The 21,664-nt window shown below is 39.8% G+C and overlaps 3 protein-coding genes across 5 annotated transcripts; all 3 read right to left on the bottom strand.

The window, feature by feature from the left end:
- Positions 1-391: 391 nt before the first annotated feature.
- LOC146552992 (uncharacterized) lies at positions 392-6,752 on the bottom strand. Its single transcript, XM_085255547.1, has 3 exons — positions 6,611-6,752; positions 5,096-5,374; positions 392-4,609 (listed from the first exon to the last, which is right to left on the bottom strand). Exons 2-3 carry the CDS (start codon positions 5,340-5,342, stop codon positions 4,065-4,067), a joined length of 792 nt encoding a protein of 263 aa, XP_085111673.1. The 5' UTR covers positions 5,343-5,374; positions 6,611-6,752; the 3' UTR covers positions 392-4,064.
- A 3,074-nt stretch (positions 6,753-9,826) lies between these two features.
- On the bottom strand, positions 9,827-13,935 carry LOC146552991 (tripartite motif-containing protein 16-like). 3 transcript variants are annotated; one of them, XM_085255410.1, is made up of 3 exons: positions 13,695-13,935; positions 12,798-12,884; positions 9,827-12,314 (listed from the first exon to the last, which is right to left on the bottom strand). In XM_085255410.1, exons 1-3 carry the CDS (start codon positions 13,933-13,935, stop codon positions 10,504-10,506), a joined length of 2,139 nt encoding a protein of 712 aa, XP_085111536.1. In that variant the 3' UTR covers positions 9,827-10,503. The 3 variants fall into 3 exon arrangements, with proteins under 3 accessions (XP_085111536.1, XP_085111537.1, XP_085111538.1); XM_085255411.1 differs by lacking the exon at positions 12,798-12,884; XM_085255412.1 differs by lacking the exons at positions 12,798-12,884; positions 13,695-13,935 and having other exon boundaries at positions 9,827-11,995; positions 12,062-12,173.
- A 3,329-nt stretch (positions 13,936-17,264) lies between these two features.
- On the bottom strand, positions 17,265-18,767 carry LOC146552990 (uncharacterized). Its single transcript, XM_085255563.1, has one exon. The coding sequence runs from the start codon at positions 18,593-18,595 to the stop codon at positions 17,843-17,845; it is 753 nt and encodes a 250-aa protein (XP_085111689.1). The 5' UTR covers positions 18,596-18,767; the 3' UTR covers positions 17,265-17,842.
- Between the last annotated feature and the right edge of the window lie 2,897 nt (positions 18,768-21,664).

Raw genomic sequence — 21,664 nt, 5'->3', positions numbered from 1 at the left:
AAAGTAATAAAAATGTATCTAAAACATATTTTAAGATGAATCTTTTTATGACTGAGTAAAAAAAAATGCTAAAATTCGAGTGCAGTGTTGAGTAAAATGGTTTTATTAAAATTTAATTGACCCTTTGAAATTATTTGTTGGAAGTCTTAAATCCCACTGAACAGGGGAAGAGAAAGAGACAGAGACACAAAGATAGCAACACAGAGGTAAATAAACATGGAGACAAGACACTGAGAATAAGACAGAAGGGGAAATGCCCAAAGTCTCATATCTCTGACAAGTTAAGTCACTTTTATTCATAAAAAAACCCAGAACTTAAATATAATTATAAACCCCACATAAACATAATCATAGAACAATTAAAAGTATAACATACCAAAAACACATCAAATGGAGAGTGAAGCAAATATTATTAATAACAACAAATGCACATATTAATAATATAAACCAAAATCCTTCAATAAAAAGGCTACAAACAGAAACAACAATTTGAAACAGCAATAAGAAAACAGTGAAAGTGACTACAGATATAGACCTTCCTAGGGAGGCCTGAAGTGCAAACATACCCTCTACACTCCCTTCATAAAACAGGGGACCATGATTACCACCATAGTTGGCCGGTCTGAAGGCACTGACCTCAACTTCCATACAATGTTTGAGCAGGACAACCAGGACAGACCCACAACATACAGAGCCTTAAGTGACCGCAGGCAAATCTCATCCACCCCACCACCACAGTGATGGGCAAGTCTCCCTGCCCACTGTACAAAATGTGCTTCACAGACGTTGTTTCATGTTGTAAAGATTGTGCCTTAAAAAAATAGCCACAAGAAGTTTTAAAGAAATCTTTATTTCACTTTTAAGACACATAACCAACACCAACATACGAATCAACAGGATGAGCACATGCTGAAATTCAGTCTTCATGAAAATCAAGATTAAATCACAAAATGTTTGGTCTCATGTGTGTTTCTTTCCAGCTTTGACTCTGTGGAGTAAAACCTCTCCACTAAACAAAAAAATAAAACATCTCAGCAACTTTTTTGTCACCTCCACAGCTCAACACGATACAAATATCACATCAAATGAATGTAAATACGTGTTTCATCTTCATTACAGGTTTTAATGGAATATGCAACAAACAGAATTAGGGCTGTGACATATCATATGATCTGCAATAATACTGGTATAAATGTTTACAAAAAAGTGTGTTTAGAGGAACATCATGTGTTTGCATTCACCCCAATGAGTCAACCCCAGTCATGTCTCACAGCCAGAGCCATATGTCGGGCTCCAGTCACAGTTTGGTAGCTGAATGTTCGCAAAATATGCAAGAAAACTTTTCCCACTGAAAGTGAAAAAAGCAAACCTGTTACAACACTTTAAGCAAAAACACACTTGAGTACAACCGGGCTGTGAAGGCACGTGAGCAGGAGATACTAGCAGCAGTGATGTGCGACCCAAAGGTAAACAAATGATTCAACCATGCATCACTGGAGCACTCGCGAGTTACATTTCATATAACAGCAAGAGCAGTCAGTGGATGGAAATTACTGATGTGCTACACGGTGGAAAAGCAGGAGGTTAAAAAGCTCGACCCAAGATGAAACAAACCAGGTAGAATTTCTTTTCCTTATATGCAGAGGTGGAAAGAGTACTAAAATATTTTACTCAAGTAAAAGTACTATTACTTTGCTGAAATTTTACTCAAGTACAAGTAAAATTACCTGTCTAAAAATGTACTCAAGTAAAAGTAAAAAGTAGCTCATTTAAAATGTACTCAGAGTAAAAGTTACATAGTTACTTTTCTGTCAGCAGGAGGACAGCCGCTTCTGAGTAGTGCAAAAAAGGACAGTGGGATATAAATCTCAAAGTAGTTCTTTTTTAGTGAAAAGAAAAACTTTACAAATTAAAGTGCAGTGGCAGTTAAACTGCAAGTCTATACATGAAAATGGATAATGGTCACCAAACCAATCAACCAAACCAAACCGTCAGGTATCACAGTGTTTTCAATACAAAACCATATCATTCTTTCACATGAGAATGTGTTCTAAACTGTCAAATAAGAGAACAAGTACTGAACTGAACGGCAGCTGCTTTAAAAATGTTTTTGAATTTTTTAAACTTGGCCCTGCCCTACTGTACCTCTAGATTAAAGTTCCTTTGTATCCATCCTAGAGTGTTACTCTCTGAACTTCCTGTTAATTTTGAGGAGCAGTTGATTTTCAGAGTTAGTAGAGTTCATCCTTGCTCACTTTGCAGTGAACAGTAGTCCAGCACAGCTAAAGAGACGCTCGAAGGCAGCTGAGGCAGGCAGGCCAGTGTTAAGTTTGAGAGAAAGTTTTTTGATGTCCCTAATAAGACATCAATGCATTACATAGCTACCGCTGGTAAATTATACCAATATACCTCGTGGGTTTTTTTTTATTGGACAGTAACAGGCTAGTTAACGGGAGGTTGCAAGTGCTAATTAACAAGTAACAGAAGTCAGCTGTCTTTGACTAATCTAAGGTAAGTGAGCGCTCTGTTATTCTTTTGCCTGCAGTGTGAACATATGTGGGTTAAGTAAGAAAGTAGCCGCTTCTGTCTTTAATTTAACTATTTTTTTAAATAAATTCTTATTATTAACAAACAGGAAAAACGTAGGTAAACACATTTTCTTTTGGCAATTTACCAACCCAGTAAAAAAAATGTAAGTTGCGTGGACAACAACGTGCCCGATTACAGCAAGTTGCTAGTACCAACCAACGTTATCTGTGTTCTTCACAGATGTCTTAACTTAATGTGATTAATTTGAACACAGCCTTTTTGCTACCATAACGGTACGAGTTGTATTTAACTTACCTCCACATGCTTGCGCAGGTTTGATGTGGAATTTTTAAAAGCTGCTAACTCGGTCTCTCTGGGCAAACACAGCTTACACTGCATAATAAAGCTGTTGCCTTTCTTGCACTTGAAGCCGAAATGGTCCCTTAAATACGGCCAGGGGTTCACATCCGTTTCTTCGAGTTCAGGGTCAGCAGAATTCGACGGGGCTTCTTTTTTCACTGGATCCATAACACCGATGTCAGACTCCATCTTTAACGTGACCTTAGCGCCAATTTGTTCTACTACCCATCATTCCCTGCAGTATTTCCGAAGTGCAATGGTTTTTTTAATTTACTCAGTAACGGGTGTGATTGAAAACGTAGCGAACTACAATACTTTTTAAAAAATATACTTAAGTAAAAGTAAAATTACAGACTTGAAAAATGACTTTAAAAAGTACAAATACACAAAAAAACTACTCAATTACAGTAACGCAAGTAAATGTAATTCGTTACTTTCCACCTCTGCTTATATGACAGAATTGTGCAGGCTCCGCATTACAAGGTTATTTTGGATATTAAGCTAGAGTGTAAGCACTTGTAATACACTTTTCTTAAAACTTCCAGGAAAAACACCCCTGAGGATACTTATGTGCTCATATTTCATGTATGCCGTGTCACTAACATTGCACTATAATGTTGTTCATAGAGTATTTAAAGGTAGAATGGGAGGCAGAGCCTTCAGCTTTTAAGATTAGACTTAAAACTTTCCTTGTTGCAGATGGGGGTCCCTCCCTGAGCCTGGTTCTGCTGGAGGTTTCTTCCTGTTAAAAAGGAGTTTTTCCTTCCCACTGTCGCCAAAACGCTTGCTAATAGGGGGTCATATGACTGTTTGGGTTTTCTCTGTTTTCATTGTATTATTGTTGGGTCTTTACCTTACAATATCAAGCACCTTGAGGTGGCCACATTTTCACACTTTGAATTAGCTAAGCTGTCATCAGTGACAGCAGCTCACTGGAAGAGAAAGATGGAAAATCCATCATTTACTTACACATATAAATGCTGCTGCCTGCCGAGCTGATAAAATGTACATTATTTTTTTTAAATGTAAGTTTCTTGAAATATTATTTTGAGGCTATATCTCCCACCCCTACATACAATAAACAATACAGAGTTTTTTAAGGAAGGAGGTCATCTGATCTGCTCTGATCTGGCTTCTCAGTGGACTGCTTCATCTGACAGTTCTCCCACTTTTAACTAGTGTGAATCCTCATGTGTCTTTGTAACTGTATCCTCTGAATGAAGCTTTTCACCTGTGTGGATTCTCATGTGAGTTTTCAAGTTTATCATCAGGCTGAATCTTTTTCCGCAGGTGCTGCAAGAATGTGGCTTCTCACCTGTGTGAACCCTCATATGTCTCGTTAGTTTGGATCTGTACTCAAAGGTTTTTCCACAAATCTCACATTTCACAAACTTTTTACTTGTGTCAGTTTTACGCTGACTCTCTGACACAGGAAAGTTGTCTTGCTGATCTCTGCTCTCTGGTTCAGGAGAGCTGGAAGAAAGGAGATGTTCACTGTCCAGCTCTGGCTCACTTTCCTCATAAGTAGGAGCCACCATGAAGATAATAATGCCTTCAGTCTCCTGCTTCACTACAAGCTGATCTACGTCCTGACTGGTGCAAGGTTCCTCCTCTTCCTCTTTTATCTGTGGAAGCTCCGGATCCTCCTGGTCGAGGCTGAAGTTTCTCTCCTGGTCCCCAAAAACCAGTTCCTCCTCACATTCATGCTGTTGTGGGAAAGCTGAGGTGACAAATGGACAAAATTACTTGTCTTAGATAAATATAGAAGTATAACAAGAATGACTACTCGGCAGTGGTGTCTACAGCTGTCCATTTCCAACTCTACAACAGAGTTTAATCAAAATATCATCAGAAATATCATCATATCATTTACCCAGACCTGGAAACTGTTAAAATAAGATTTCATGCACTCACTTCTAACACGTTAGTAAATTTCTATGCACCAATCACAGTTTGTCCACCAATTACTGTTGGAAAGATGTTTATGTAAATGATAAGACAAACATCAGACAGAAGGGGAAATTTAAAAGTAGGATTAAAATATGGGGATAAAAAGCAGCGAAGCTCTCAGAAAACCTCGACTAACAATCAGCTGAGTTTATTTAAACACTGGCCTTGAAGAACTCTGATGTGTTTCCAAAATATCTTTATTGAATGAATTAAAGTCATATTAATTTTTAGGTAAGACCATTACGGTTTTACATACCCCTGCTGTGTAAGTTCATTTCAGGTTTCCAGATGTTATCCAGCTGTCTGAGCTGCTCTTCTTCAGTCCAGATGAGGCCTTCATCCTCCTGTTTGAGTACAATCTTTTCTACGTCATCGCTGATGCAGAGTTCCTCCTCTTCCTCTTTGATCTGTGGAGGATCTGGGCCCTCCTGGTCCAGACTGGAGTTCCTCTCCTGGTTGGAGACCTGCTGGTCATACAGGCCCTCCTCTTCCTCACACTTCATGTTAGGGGGAGATCTTGAGGAACAAAGGGTCACTGAGGAAAAAGGTTAATAATGTGATGACAGGAAAACACATCTGAGCAAATATAGTCCACTCTGAGCATGTCCTCATATGTGAGTGAAATTTAAACTGTACAAACGTGAACAATGAAAGTGTAAGTTACTCTCGAGCTCTGATACTCTTATTAGGAAAGTTCAGAGTACAAATCATTCAGGTAGCTGCTGCCAGCTTCACGCTGCAAGTAAATGTTTGTCATTGTTGTAGATTAAACTGAAAATCTCACAGTGCCATAGCAGATAAGTACCAGTCAGGTTTCACAGCCAGTCATTGCACAGAATCAACCCAACTAAAGTCATCAGTGATCTGAAGATTATTAGGGACTCAGAGTTTCAGTCTTAGTTCTATTTGATCTCATTGCTGCCTTTGATACTGTTGATCATGACATTTTAAATCAAAGGTTTCATCATTTAGTTGGTTTAACTGGACAGTTCTCAATTGGCTCTCGACCTTTGACCCAGTTAAACCTCTCAGGTCATCAGGTTCAGATCTGTTAACTGTTCCCAAAATCAGATGTAAGTGTGCTAAGAGTGTGTTCAGTTACTGTGCTCCTGTTCTTTGGAGCATGCAGCCATAGTTTGCCTGCTGTGGCTGCATTCAAAACTAACAACTATGTTTCCATGCTTTGTGAATAACACTGACATCTGTGAGATTTGAGCTGATTTAGTTCGAGTTAAGACTGTTTATTAGAACATTACAAAGTTATTTTAAAAACTTCATCATTTTCTTGAACCCAAATATAATTCAGTTGAAAAATATACATTTTAACATGAGGTGAGGATGGTGGGGGAGGCACGATGGTCTTGTAGGGTTAGACCCCCATCTCTCAAAGTCCCTGCCGGCCTGCCTCCACCTCAGGAAGCCTGTGGGTGCAGACGGAGGTGAGGAGCACCACAGGCGGCAGAGGACTGTCTGTAGCCCCGGAGTGAGGGTCAGAGAGCCGAAGCAGACAGCGAACTGTGGCACAGTGCAGAAAACAGAAGCTTTCCCTCCTTGCCTCCTTTATCTTAATCTTCTAAATAAATCTTCTATAAAGGCACTTTCTCTCGGTCTCAAGGTTTGTTTAATGCTAAAAGTTTACCGTAAAAAAGAGACGCACTTGTGTGATTAGCCGCTCCCTGATTTCAGTATGTTAGCCTACAAGCTGAGCTCTGATCAGGTCCTACATGAGTTGTATTCTTGTGTTAGTCCACTGAGACCATCGCAGTTTTACCTGTTATGCGTAACTTTATCTCGGGTTTCCGGCTGATATCCAGCAGTCTCTGCTGAAGGTTGATCTCATACTGGACGATCAGACGTTCTGTTAACCTCAGAGCAGATTTCTTCTGCAGCAGTCAGCCGGTCTCTCCACTATTGCTTCTAAACGAACAATAAAAAAAATGTAATTATAGAAAAACACTTCTGAGAAGATAAAGTTTTAGTTAAAGTCTGTAATGAGGGCATGTTGCTCACATTTGCAGGTGAAATTAAAAGTGTGTAAAAATGAAGTTATTTGTGCACTCTGATGCAAATGAGAACTTGAGTTCTGACATTTTTCAGCAACATTAAGAGTAAAAAAAACCTTTCAAACAAAAAAGAACTCACTTATTACTGACTGACTGATGATCTATTTTGGAGTTGATCTCGAAACTGATCTACATCTTGATATTTTTCAAAATAATCTTCACTATTGGGGGTGGCTGTAGCTCAGGCGGTAGAGCAGATCATCTACTGATCGGTTCGATTCCCGGCTTCACCTAGTCTGCATTTCAAATATCCTTGGGCAAGATACTAACTCCAAGTTGCCTCAAGTTGCTCTTTGATCTGTGGAATGTGTGTCTGAATGTTGGTAGAAAGCACTAAGAAAAATGTGCTTGTGCGAATGGGAGTGAGTGGGTGAATGCACAAGTTTTGTAAAGCGCTTTGAGTGCTCAAGATTGAGTAGAAAAGCGCTATATAAGAACCAGTCCATTTAAAACTCCCTGTCATGTTTTCACGAATACACATTAAATAGATCTGACTGATACAAACTGTAGGTTTAATATTAATGTTAACACTTCAGAAAAGCGATTACAGTTTTACCGCTGGTCTGTAAATCTTTCTCAGGTTTCCAGATGTTATGCAGCTGTCTGAGCCGCTCTTCCCCGCTCCAGACGACGATGCCTTCATCCTCGTGTTTCACTACAAGCTGTTCTCCCTCTTGACTGATGCAGAGTTCCTCCTGTTCCTCTTTGATCTGTGGGGGATCTGTGTCCTCCTGGTCCAGATTGAAGTTCCTCTCCTGCTTCCAGACCTGCTGGCCAGCCAGATCTTCCTCCTCCTTACACTTCATGTTGATGTGGGACTTGAGGAACAAAGTAAAAAGAAAAAGATTAGACAGGTAAAGGTGCAGCCTCAGTCAGCAGGGCTGTACACTGTGAGCATGTTGCTCACATATGTGAGAGAGGTTTGTACAAATGTTTCAGAAGCACCATGTGACTCCCTCTCTTTGTTGGAAAGTCTTATTAATTCACTTTATAACTATTACTTTGAAGATCAATTTCTACCATCACAAAAATATTATGACCTCTTTAAAAACAAACAACGGCAACTACATGACTTAAATTCCATGTTTAGATGAAGGTAATGGTCAATGCCTTTTGACAGGGGAAAAACCTCCACACAGAAGAATCTTACTTGGCTGAATCATAAATTATTCACCATGATTAAAACTGCAGATGAGCAATAATCTGCATTTTATTTTAGCCAAAGAGGAATGTTTCTGTTTGTCTGTGATCTGACTTTTTCTGCTGGGTCCAAATTTCATTTTATCCTGTGTAAGTTTGTTTCTCTTCCTGTTAACTAGCAAAGTCAAAATCACCTTGATTCATTTAACTTTAATTCAATTATAAATGTAATCATTTTATTGAACAATTAATTTCATTTCAATGAAAAACAATTACTTAAAAGAAAGAGATTAAGTTGGAGAGAGACATGTGGCCATCTTTTAGTGAGTTAGACCCTGATTAAGGGGTATTTTTAAAAGTAAAGCCCATCTCTCAAAGTCCCTGCCGGCCTGCCTCCACCTCGGGAAGTCTGTGGGTGCAGACGGAGGTGAGGAGCACCACAGGCGGCAGAGAACTGTCTGTAGCCCCGGAGTGAGGCGTCGTGAACCGAAGCAGACAGCGAACTGTGGCACAGTGCAGAAAACCGAAGCTTTCCCTCCCTGTTTGGTTTTGATGTGTCTCATGAAAGTCTATTGTTAAAAGTTGACCTTTAAAAAAAACGGACGCACTTGTTTGATTAGCTGCTCTCTGATTTTAGCCTGTTAGCTTACAGACTGAGCTCAGATCGTTCCTGTGTTAGTTCATTGAGAACATCACAGTTTTACATACCTGCTGCGTGACTTCATCTCGGGTCTCCGGCTGATATACAGCAGTCTGAGCCAGTGGCGGATCTCATCATCCTGGACGACTGTTTTTAATGTTTTTAACCACGGAGATTTCTTCTGCATCATCAGTCTCTCATTGTTAAACTCTCCCAGAAACTGAAGACAGTTGTGCCATTTCCGCGCTTCTTCTTCTTCTATTGAGTAGACGGCAGACTACACATGTCCAAGGGTAATACTGTCCTCCTCAGGCCATTGGCATCAAGTCAAAGCCTTAAAGTCTGGTACTTTGCGCATGGTCATTTTTTACGAACAGCAGAATCACAAGACAAAGCGTGCCAATGTTTATACTTTTCACTGTGACTGCCAAATAGATGAAAAAGTAGATGTTAAAAAACAACTTATAGTTTTGTCATTGGGCTGGTAGAAAGCTATGAGTTTCTGTTCCTTTGTCTGACCTTAGAGACTTATTTTAAAAGGAAACATTACAATCCTTTAAAGCAAGTATTTTCACCTCTGTTCCCCCCTCTGTACTTAGCTTTTTTGTTGTCATGTCAGTAATTGTCCAGTTGATGGCTCCCTTGGATCACAAGCCTGTCTCATGAGTCCAAGTGAATATATTCTTAATAAACAGCTTTGAAGAATTTGTGACCAACTTTGTTTAATTCGGAACATCATCATCATGAGTCAAACTCACTCTTGGATCTACAAAATATTTAACAAAAACAAACATCACTGAATCATAAGGTATTTGCTCCAACTCTTAGTCCAGAAACACATGAGTGAACTAGATCAGCTGCTCCTCCAGTTCAGCTGTGGATTTATATCATTATTTATATTTGTAAAGTGGATATGCAGTTTTTCAGTACTAATATAAGCATTTTATATCATTGCTTTATTGACAGATGTTTGGTGTTCAAGGTCAGGCATCAGTTTGAAAAAAACAAACAAACACACTGAGTTGAACTTGAACTTCCTACTGACAAAAACTAAAATTGGTGCAAAAATAACCAGAAACATATAAGAAGCATCCTGGAGGTGCTGCAGACAAGATAGGACCAATAACATGTCAACAGGAAATCCTTTTTACTAATTTGTTTATTTCTTTTTAGATTTTTACTCTCCATTTTAAGCCATGATGTTTGCTGATACTGTGTTCCTACTGTTTGTTCTCATTAATAGTTCTGTTTTTAACATTCTGTGCTGAAGCTGGAGGAAATGTTTCTACAGTGTCAGATGATACAGCTCCAAACTAAATAAGTGACTAACTAACGATGCTTTAATACACTTTACTATAAATTATGATATAGTGCACTTTCTTAAAATTTCTTATTGCTCTGTAATTAATTGTTTTCTTTATAAATGTACAAATGAGAATAAAATCTGTGTGATAAAGGAAGGTCTGTAGACTTCTCTGTTAAGATCAGTGAAGAGAAACAACAACATACAAATACCTAAGAAAAATATTCAGTAAACATTTAGAAGATAGAGAAGTTTATGTTGTCATGTGGAGAAATTTTTCAAATAAAAATATCCATAAGCATTGATAGTCTCCATGGCTGAACAGACACAGGAAAGAGCTCCACCTATAAAACGTAAAAACATCAAGACAACATGTTGAAGATGTCGAGGTACTGCCCATAATGTTTGACTGACATCTGATTTATGTGCAGCACATAAATACCACAATAATGATGGAGAGAAACTAAAAGGGAACTAAAATACAGATTTAAACTTACAACAATATGAAAGACTTCAGTCTATTTCACTTTAATCAACTCAGCAGTGGCTCCATAACAGTAAAGCCCCAGTCCAGCATAGAGCGGCTGAGTGAATGTGGTCTGGACTCTGTGGAGGAGAGTCATGGTTTCAGAGACGCTGTAGAAGGACAAAATACCTGCTCTGTGATCCAGGTACACTCCTACTCTGGAGGAACGAGGACCTGAGACAGGAGTTTGGATGTTGTTGTACCAAAATGTAAAACTGTTGTTGTAACAATCTAATGACCAAGATTTGTCATTACATCCAAATAAACATTCATCTCCTTTTCTGCTGATATTCTTGTATGCGACTGCTACATAAACTTCTCCCCCTCTCCACTCCACCTCCCAGTAACAACGTCCAGTCAGACTCTCTCTACTCAGGACCTGCTGCCATACAGTGAATCTGTCTGGATGATCAGAATAAGACTGTTGTTGTTCCATAAATGTTGCTTTTCTGTTCCCCTCTGATAATAACAGCTGTTTGTGTGCTGTGTTTGGATCCAGTGTGATTTCACATGAATATTTTAAGAATTCAGCTCTGGTCTTTGGCTCTGGTTGTGACAGTAAAACATCCACTTCAGTGACTGTCAGTGAGATGTTTGTCCGTTCCTCTCTCAGAATGTCCTGTAGTTTATCTCTGACCTCTGACACAGCTGCTGTCACATCCTCAAAGTAGCTCAGAGGACGGATATTGATGCTGGATGAGTCTGTAGACTCACTGAGTGCTGACAGTGAGGGGTAGTTGTGTAGAAACTGGATGTGATCCTCTGTGTGTGAGAGCTGCTTCAGCTCAGCATCTTTCCTCTTCAGCTCAGTGATCTCCTGCTCCAGCTTCTCCTGAAGCTCTTTGACTCGACTCACTTCAGTTTCCTGCTGGGATCTGATCTGCTGCTTCACATCAGAGCTTCTTTTCTGGATGAGATGGATCAGCTCAGTGAAGATCTTCTCACTGTGCTCCACTGTTTGATCAGCAGACTGATTGATGGCCTCCACCTCCTGTTGAAGCAGCTTCACATCTTTCTCTCTGTCCTGGATTCTCTGCTGGATGTTTTGTCGACTCACCTCCAGCTCTCTCTGCCTCTCAGTCCTTTCTGCTGCAGCTGAGACTGTGTCGTGGCCTTTATGTTCATCCACAGAGCAGAGATAACAGATACTCTGCTGATCAGTACGGCAGAACATCTTCATCACCTCATCATGACGAGAGCAGATGTTCTCCTGGAGCTTCTTGGAGGGCTCCACCAGCTTGTGTTTCTTTAATGGAGCAACATCATAATGAGGCTGAAGGTGTTTCTCACAGTAAGATGCCAGACAGACTAAACAGGACTTGAAGGCTTTCATTTTTCTTCCAGTGCAGACATCACAGGCCACATCTTCAGGTCCAGCATAGCAGTGATCAGCAGGAGCAGCTTGGAGTCCAGTCTTCTTCAGCTGCTCCACTAAAACTGCTAACATGGTGTTTTTCTCCAGGACAGGCCTCGCTGTGAAAGTCCTCCGGCACTGAGGGCAGCTGTAGATTTTCTTCTTTTCCTCTTCATCCCAGAAGCTTTCAATACACTTCATGCAGTAGCTGTGTCCACAGGGAATAGTCACTGGATCCTTCAGTAGATCCAAACAGATCGAACAAGAGAAGGTTTCTCGGTCCAGCTGAACTCCTTTCTGCGCCATTTCTCCTCTCAGTGTCAGTGACTGTGTGAGTTTCACTTCCTTAATATAGAAACTGGTCTGATCTGAACAACAAGTGTTGCTGCTGTGAATGGGGCCTGCCAGCTCTAACACACGTTGGTTACACCCATCTTCATAATGTAGATCTAAAGGGGAGGGAACACAACGATATGGACAGACAGGAGGTGCTTAGCTAGAGAGCAGGAAGAAGAGGAAGGGTTTTCATGCTGCGATTCATTCCAGAAAGCAGGAAGAGGCTCTGTGTTTAATTGTTTTTTGTTCAAACCTTTAACTAAATAATATAAATGTCAATAACTGGATGCCTCTATTCTTTTTGTTAATCTGCTAAATGAATAGTTTGTTTCTTTTAACAATTCAAATAGCAGAAATGAACAGCTGACAGCTTGTCAGACTCAGACTGTAAACCATAGAGACAGTTTATATATACATTTAGTCAGGGCAGTGCAGAGATGTTTAAAGGGGCGGGTGCTCACAGTTAAAAAGGGCACATAGAAGCAGGCTGAAGAACAACAACCCACATTCATCAAGAATCTAATATGGAATCACATCACACTACATCACTGTCATCAGGTGGGCACAATGCAAAGCAAACGTAGCCTATTTTTTACCTGATGGGGTACAATGTTGCTGTTTGGGGGGTTGCTTCTGCTCTTGCTGCTGATAGTGCTGGAGGGCAGGGCTGTGTTGATCTGAGACTGTAGAGATTAAACAGTCCACAGGAGAGAGGGTAGCTGATTAAACAAGTGTTATGAGATAATAATAAAACGCAAAGATTGGTCACGGCGCTTGGAACCATAAGGCAACAAAACTGGGAAATAAACTAAGCTCTGCCTGTGAATCACTCTTTGCCTCTCTTCTTCCTTCCATCTCCTCATCTCATCTATCACATTCCACTTGCTGTCCATCTGAGAACGAGGCACAGTTTGCTATTGAATTCATCTATTATTTAATTATACATTTTAACAACTCTTGCACCTAATCCATAATAAAGCAATGATAGAAAAATGTTATAGAACAAAAACTTTGTGTTTATTATGTCTGTGAAGGTTCTCAGTCATCCAGGTCATCGTAGTCAAATCAGCTTGCAAAGAAAAGCGTCTGGACTTGTTTAAGTTGCTTGAAGACTTTTCACCTCTCATCACCTCTCATCCGAGAAGCTTCTTCAGTTCTAAGATCAAATGGTGGGGAGTCCCAGATTTAAACCTAGTGGGAGTATCCCCCCCACAGAGGGACAAAAGGACCCCCTGATGATCCTCTAATCGCCTGAGCCAAGGTATGAAAGCCAAGGTGGCTTGCCTGTTCCATTTGCCCATTAGTTTGAGATGGAAACCGGATGGTAAGCTGACTTGAGCCCCTAGTTCCTTGCAAAACTCTCTCCAAACCCAGAACGTGAACACATGCTGTGTAAGAATCTGGCTGGTGTTCAGAGCTGATGGGAGCTTAGGCAGAGCAATGAAATGCACAGCTTTGGAGAACCGATCGATGATGGTCAGAATAACTGTTACCTGAGGATGGTGGGAGACCAGTGATGAAGTCCAGTGCGATATGAGACCAGGGGCATCTAGGAACGGGCGAAGGAGGCCAGCAGGAGGTGAAACCTAAACTGGAAAAAACTAACACAACACAGAACTGAAACCTAAAATGGAGATGCAGGGAGACGACACAGAATGATGCAGGAAAAAACACAGATGAACCGGCGAGGAGCACACGAGGACACATAGTATAAATACACACAGGGGGAGACATGGAATGGCAAAGACACAGCTGATCCTAATTGACTACACGAGACAGGGGAAATGTGAACAGAACACACTAACATAAGACATGGACCTTCACAATAAAACAGGAAATGCACAGAGACACGGTACAGACACTAAATAGAGGGGAACACAGAAACCAAACTCTAAGAACTAACTAAGGCTACGTTCACACTGCAGGCGAAAGCGCATTAAATCCGATTTTTTTGACCCTATGCGACCCTATATCCGATCATGCTATGACAGTGTGAACGGCACAAATCCAATATTTTCAAATCTGATCTGGGTCACTTTCACATGTGGTACTGAATACTGAATCTGAATATGCAAATTAGGGGAAATTTACATCAAATTAAATGAGTAATGGCTGATTTGATGACCAAAATCAATGATGGTACTTAGAAACACATGACATTACACATTACATTTTCATGCAGTTAGAAGTTTGAACCTGCAGCTTTATTAAATGAACACCTGGTATCCAACAAGAGTTTAGTTTAAACTTTAGGAACAAAAAAGTAAGAACCAACAGAATTAAACAAAGAACCAACAGCACAGGAAAGTTTAATCTTCATGAAAAACACATGCAGTGACTTCAACGTCCACAATAACACAATGTGTTTGGGCTTATGTGTGTCAGTTTCCAGCTTTAATCTTATGTAACAAGACCTCTTTATAGGTCAATAGAGGAATGAAGTCATTGTTGAACTACAGCTTGTGTGTGTGTCACCTCCACAACCTACAACAATAAAATATGATCTTTGAGTAGTGATATGGGAGTAAAATATACCATACTGATGTGAATAGGAGGTCATCTTTTCCCTCGGCTGTTAGGGTACCTGGGCCGTTGACCCAGTGTTTTGTGTTTGGTTTTTTGAGTCTTGTTTAATCATTATTCTGTTCTCTGTGTATCTTATGTTTCCTAGTTATCAGAATCAGAATACTTTATTAATCCTTCAGGATTAATAAAGTATTCTGATTTACTTTATTAAATCAGAATTCAAGGGCTTACGCTCTTGAATTTATTCAGTATTTGTTGTTTAGGTTGTCTTGGTTAGTATTTGGTCCCGTTCATGTCTTTGTCTCGTGTCTTCTCTCGTCCCTTGCTCTCTGTCCTTTTTGCTCTGCTGCAAACAGAAGCAGAGAAAACTGGAGCTTCTGGTCTTGGCCAGATCTCTTTTGAAAAAGACATTTTAAAGTCAATGAGACTTTTTACCAGATAAATAAATAAAGAATATAAAAGTCTTCTACTTTATGATGGAAATGTTCTTTCTGGCTCAAAATGACATCATTTATCTGAATCTGTAGAAGAAGAAACAATCTCGGAAAGTCACTTTACTCTGTGTCTCACTGGATGTTCAAAGTTTTTAACAAAAGAGAAAAAGAGAAGCATTCTTTGATTTTAGTCTGTTAGCCCACAAGCTGAGTTTTTATCAGAGTCCTGCATGAGTCAGTGTTATTTCACTGACACCATCACAGTTTTACACACCTGTTCTGTATGACTTTGTCTCAGGTTTGCGGTGATATCCAGCACTCTGAGCTGATGGCAGATCTGGTCAGTCCACAGTAGCTTCAACCACTAAATTATCTCTAACACATCACCAAACCAAAGTCTTCCTGCTAAGAGTACATCAAAGGTGAAAAGCGAGCCTAGAATGTCATCATTTCTGCTCTCCTCTTTCTTCTTCTTCTACTTCTGGACCGCACACATCTGTCGCTGCCCTACTCAGGTCGATCTAATGAAAATCAGCCAGAAATAATAATCAGAAATCCAAATGTAGAATTTATAGTTCCCCATTGATGCAATTTGGTTATTAAATTTAAGAAGCAGTCTGTAATGCTCACCCCAGCATAGTTGAAGCAGATCATCAAAGCATGCTGAACACTTTCTACCATTCCACATGTGCATTTTCTATCCAGGTACTCAACAGCACCAAACCATAATTGTGAATCCATGGCTTTGATCTGGTGAAAATCACCCTACCCCTACTGTTCATCTTTACACACAACAGATGGTGTTTCTGTATCTTAATATATGACTGAATGAAAAGTAATGACAACCGTTATTTTCAATCTTCCATTGCTTCTACCTGTTGTTTCTCTGTATTATTGTCGGATCTTTACCTTCAAATAAAGTGCCTTCAATATAAACTGCCTTGAGGTAACTTGTTGTAATTTGGTGTTTTATTAAGAAAATTGAACTATTGTGGCAGAAAAGTTGGATGCAAACCAAGACTAAAAGTCCTCAGGCAGGAGTCATAGCTGGGCTTTAGCATCTGGGTCACCCACTTTACCCAGGGAGCTAAACCAGCATCTCCAACAGGTGATTTGTTTGTCTGGCAGTTTCAGGCTGGGAAAGCTTGTTAAACTTTAACAAAACATTATTTGGCACCAACGTGAATGATTTGGGTCATGTTTATCACGTCTGAGTCAGGGAGCAAAGGTCACCTCCTTTATGCAGGATTTCACCTTATGCCAACAGGGGAAAAAAATCACGAGTTCTTAAACAAGCTGTAGGTCATGTTACTACACACATTTCAATATGTAAGCATTTCATCATGTTTTAGAGTCTCAGAGTTATTTCAGCCTCATCTTCACATATTTTCACAAATATTCACATTATCTCCGAGATCCAGTTGTGAAATTTTTTCCCTCAGTGTAACCGATTGCAACACAACAAATGACTGACCAGTGATTAGTGTTTTACAGTGATTACGACAGAAAGCCTGTTTCTGCCACTGCTGCCAAGCATTTGCTCTTTTCAGCTTGTTCAATTGTGGAGGTTTTTACATTCTTTACCTTACAATATAAAGCACCTTGAGGCAACTGTTGTTTTTTTGGCACTATATATAAATATAAATGAATTGAACTGGTAGCAACTTTATGAATGAGAAAATGAAAACAAGTGTCAGTCAGCTGGTTCATGTCCAGCAGGTGGGGAGGAATCAGTGAGTCTGTTACTCCAGTTACTTACTGAGAGGTAAAGTTAAAGAAAACGAGTTTCCTTCATCGCACTAAACCTGCCCACTAAACATGACCCTGAATGAACCCATATGTAAAGGACTGTAGGTTTTAAGCAGGCTCACGTAATGGCAACACAATAGATGAGGAAAGTGGGGGAACTCTGACGACATCTAGTGGACATCTTGAAGATGACGGGTCTGAACAGAGAGCAATGCAGGTCTGTGGAGAAGATTGCAGCACACTGTGAAATATGAACTATGAATAATATCTACATCTGTAATGATGTAATCAAAATAGGCTCCATGTAGTTTAAGTTCTGTTACTGTACTTATGAAGCAAACTGCACACACAGAGTTGGCAAACATTGAGTTTACTTGCATTTAGGCAAAATGATATAAACACTTATCATGAGCCAATATAGCACATTTAACTGCTTTTATTTAGCAGGGATTACACAATACACAAAATTAGTCACAAAAAATTTAATCAAATCTTGCAACATGTTGCTAAGAAGAACCAGGACAACCAGGTCAAAGCCATACTGAAGTATAACCTTCATTAACATAAATCACAAAGAAAACATATTTAAATAAAAATTGTATACTTGTCTTGAACTTTTTTTAAATCTTTAGTCCTGTGTATCAAAACTTATTTATTGGCTGATAAAAAGGAATCACATCATGGTTGTTACAAGGAACAAGTGATGAAAAACTCATTTTCATGTTTGTTTTCTTCTATACTGAAGAAGAAATACAAGTTTCTGTGGTAAATATTAAAAGAGCATCCATGTTCAATAAATATTTGTGTCACCTTTAAAGACCAATAAAAAAAATATCAAACTTAGAGAAACATAAAGTCAGGGCTGGAACAAACAACATAGAGTGCCCTTCACTGCTGTGGACAGGAAATGTACCGTGACTTGGAGCATGAGGTCATTTTCTACCTCGGGTGCTGCAGTGATTTGGTTTGTCACTCAGGTGGATCCTTAGATGAAAATTCAGTCCTGATTTCCAACTGAATCTTTCCCCACAGGAGCTACAAATATATGGTTTCTCACCTGTGTGGATCCTTCTGTGACTTTTCATAGTCGACAAGTCTCTAAACTCTTTCCTACAGACGTTGCAAGAATACGCTTTCTCACCGGTGTGGATTCTCAAATGAGTTTCTAGTCCTGATTTCTTACCAAATCTTTTCCCACATGTGCTACAGAAATATGGCTTCTCGCCTGTGTGGATTCTCACGTGACTTTCAAATCCGGATTTCTTATTAAATCTTTTCCCACAGGTGATGCAAAAATATGGCTTCTCGCCTGTGTGGATCCTTACGTGAGTTTCCAATCCTGATTTCCAAATGAATCTTTTCCCACAGGTGCTACAAGAATGTGGCTTCTCACTTGTGTGAACTCTCATGTGTCTCGTCAGGTTGGATTTACACTGAAAAGTTTTTCCACAAGTGTCACAGCTTACAGATTTTTTACTTGTATCAGTTTCACTCCGAGACTTATCTGTTCGGTTTTTGTGACGTCTCCTTTTCTTCAGCTCCGCATTTCTAGTTGATCCCGAGTCCACATGCTGGTTTTCTTCCTGTTCCTCAAGCTCTGGTTCAGGAAAGTTAAGAGCAAGGAGCTGGTCATCGTTTGGTTCTGATTCACTGAGGTCACTTTCCTCAAAACTAGAAGTCACCATAAAACTATTGATCTCCTGCTTCAGTACAATCTCCTCCAGCTCCTGACTGGTGCAGAGTTCCTCCTGTTCCTCTTTAATCTGTGGAGGATCTGGGTCCTCCTGGTCCAGACTTGAGTTCCTCTCCTGCTGATTGGCGACAAACTCCTCCTCCTTACAGGCAGTTTGCTGGTGGAGGTCTAAACGAACAATAAAAAAAATGTAATTATAGAAAAACACTTCTGAGAAGATAAAGTTTTAGTTAAAGTCTGTAATGAGGGCATGTTGCTCACATTTGCAGGTGAAATTAAAAGTGTGTAAAAATGAAGTTATTTGTGCACTCTGATGCAAATGAGAACTTGAGTTCTGACATTTTTCAGCAACATTAAGAGTAAAAAAAACCTTTCAAACAAAAAAGAACTCACTTATTACTGACTGACTGATGATCTATTTTGGAGTTGATCTCGAAACTGATCTACATCTTGATATTTTTCAAAATAATCTTCACTATTGGGGGTGGCTGTAGCTCAGGCGGTAGAGCAGATCATCTACTGATCGGTTCGATTCCCGGCTTCACCTAGTCTGCATTTCAAATATCCTTGGGCAAGATACTAACTCCAAGTTGCCTCAAGTTGCTCTTTGATCTGTGGAATGTGTGTCTGAATGTTGGTAGAAAGCACTAAGAAAAATGTGCTTGTGCGAATGGGAGTGAGTGGGTGAATGCACAAGTTTTGTAAAGCGCTTTGAGTGCTCAAGATTGAGTAGAAAAGCGCTATATAAGAACCAGTCCATTTAAAACTCCCTGTCATGTTTTCACGAATACACATTAAATAGATCTGACTGATACAAACTGTAGGTTTAATATTAATGTTAACACTTCAGAAAAGCGATTACAGTTTTACCGCTGGTCTGTAAATCTTTCTCAGGTTTCCAGATGTTATGCAGCTGTCTGAGCCGCTCTTCCCCGCTCCAGACGACGATGCCTTCATCCTCGTGTTTCACTACAAGCTGTTCTCCCTCTTGACTGATGCAGAGTTCCTCCTGTTCCTCTTTGATCTGTGGGGGATCTGTGTCCTCCTGGTCCAGATTGAAGTTCCTCTCCTGCTTCCAGACCTGCTGGCCAGCCAGATCTTCCTCCTCCTTACACTTCATGTTGATGTGGGACTTGAGGAACAAAGTAAAAAGAAAAAGATTAGACAGGTAAAGGTGCAGCCTCAGTCAGCAGGGCTGTACACTGTGAGCATGTTGCTCACATATGTGAGAGAGGTTTGTACAAATGTTTCAGAAGCACCATGTGACTCCCTCTCTTTGTTGGAAAGTCTTATTAATTCACTTTATAACTATTACTTTGAAGATAAATTTCTACCATCACAAAAATATTATGACCTCTTTAAAAACAAACAACGGCAACTACATGACTTAAATTCCATGTTTAGATGAAGGTAATGGTCAATGCCTTTTGACAGGGGAAAAACCTCCACACAGAAGAATCTTACTTGGCTGAATCATAAATTATTCACCATGATTAAAACTGCAGATGAGCAATAATCTGCATTTTATTTTAGCCAAAGAGGAATGTTTCTGTTTGTCTGTGATCTGACTTTTTCTGCTGGCTCCAAATTTCATTTTATCCTGTGTAAGTTTGTTTCTCTTCCTGTTAACTAGCAAAGTCAAAATCACCTTGATTCATTTAACTTTAATTCAATTATAAATGTAATCATTTTATTGAACAATTCATTTCATTTCAATGAAAAACAATTACTTAAAAGAAAGAGATTAAGTTGGAGAGAGACATGTGGCCATCTTTTAGTGAGTTAGACCCTGATTAAGGGGTATTTTTAAAAGTAAAGCCCATCTCTCAAAGTCCCTGCCGGCCTGCCTCCACCTCGGGAAGTCTGTGGGTGCAGACGGAGGTGAGGAGCACCACAGGCGGCAGAGAACTGTCTGTAGCCCCGGAGTGAGGCGTCGTGAACCGAAGCAGACAGCGAACTGTGGCACAGTGCAGAAAACCGAAGCTTTCCCTCCCTGTTTGGTTTTGATGTGTCTCATGAAAGTCTATTGTTAAAAGTTTACCTTTAAAAAAAACGGACGCACTTGTTTGATTAGCTGCTCTCTGATTTTAGCCTGTTAGCTTACAGACTGAGCTCAGATCGTTCCTGTGTTAGTTCATTGAGAACATCACAGTTTTACATACCTGCTGCGTGACTTCATCTCGGGTCTCCGGCTGATATACAGCAGTCTGAGCCAGTGGCGGATCTCATCATCCTGGACGACTGTTTTTAATGTTTTTAACCACGGAGATTTCTTCTGCATCATCAGTCTCTCATTGTTAAACTCTCCCAGAAACTGAAGACAGTTGTGCCATTTCCGCGCTTCTTCTTCTTCTATTGAGTAGACGGCAGACTACACATGTCCAAGGGTAATACTGTCCTCCTCAGGCCATTGGCATCAAGTCAAAGCCTTAAAGTCTGGTACTTTGCGCATGGTCATTTTTTACGAACAGCAGAATCACAAGACAAAGCGTGCCAATGTTTATACTTTTCACTGTGACTGCCAAATAGATGAAAAAGTAGATGTTAAAAAACAACTTATAGTTTTGTCATTGGGCTGGTAGAAAGCTATGAGTTTCTGTCCCTTTGTCTGACCTTAGAGACTTATTTTAAAAGGAAACATTACAATCCTTTAAAGCAAGTATTTTCACCTCTGTTCCCCCCTCTGTACTTAGCTTTTTTGTTGTCATGTCAGTAATTGTCCAGTTGATGGCTCCCTTGGATCACAAGCCTGTCTCATGAGTCCAAGTGAATATATTCTTAATAAACAGCTTTGAAGAATTTGTGACCAACTTTGTTTAATTCGGAACATCATCATCATGAGTCAAACTCACTCTTGGATCTACAAAATATTGAACAAAAACAAACATCACTGAATCATAAGGTATTTGCTCCAACTCTTAGTCCAGAAACACATGAGTGAACTAGATCAGCTGCTCCTCCAGTTCAGCTGTGGATTTATATCATTATTTATATTTGTAAAGTGGATATGCAGTTTTTCAGTACTAATATAAGCATTTTATATCATTGCTTTATTGACAGA

This window comes from Mchenga conophoros, linkage group LG18, assembly GCF_057382185.1.
Source record: "Mchenga conophoros isolate Kocher_MC1m ecotype Shallow Benthic linkage group LG18, M_conophoros_male_GT1.1, whole genome shotgun sequence".
NCBI classification, from domain to species: Eukaryota; Metazoa; Chordata; class Actinopteri; order Cichliformes; family Cichlidae; genus Mchenga; species Mchenga conophoros.
This window is presented reverse-complemented; position numbering and strand designations above follow the sequence as displayed.

Bases quoted from the DNA above. Each gene is read 5' to 3' on its own strand.
- LOC146552992 (XM_085255547.1), bottom strand. From the start codon at position 5,342: ATGAAGTGTGAGGAAGAGGAGGGCCTGTATGACCAGCAGGTCTCCAAC. The intron at 4,610-5,095 runs GTATGTAAAACC...TTGTCACCTCAG, and splicing joins AATGAACTTACACAGCAGGG to CTTTCCCACAACAGCATGAA.
- LOC146552991 (XM_085255410.1), bottom strand. From the start codon at position 13,935: ATGTCTCCCCCTGTGTGTATTTATACTATGTGTCCTCGTGTGCTCCTC. The intron at 12,885-13,694 runs GTAACAGTTATT...TAATCTCTACAG, and splicing joins TGGTCTCCCACCATCCTCAG to TCTCAGATCAACACAGCCCT. The intron at 12,315-12,797 runs GTAAAAAATAGG...CCTCCCCTTTAG, and splicing joins GCAACATTGTACCCCATCAG to ATCTACATTATGAAGATGGG.
- LOC146552990 (XM_085255563.1), bottom strand. From the start codon at position 18,595: ATGGTGACTTCTAGTTTTGAGGAAAGTGACCTCAGTGAATCAGAACCA.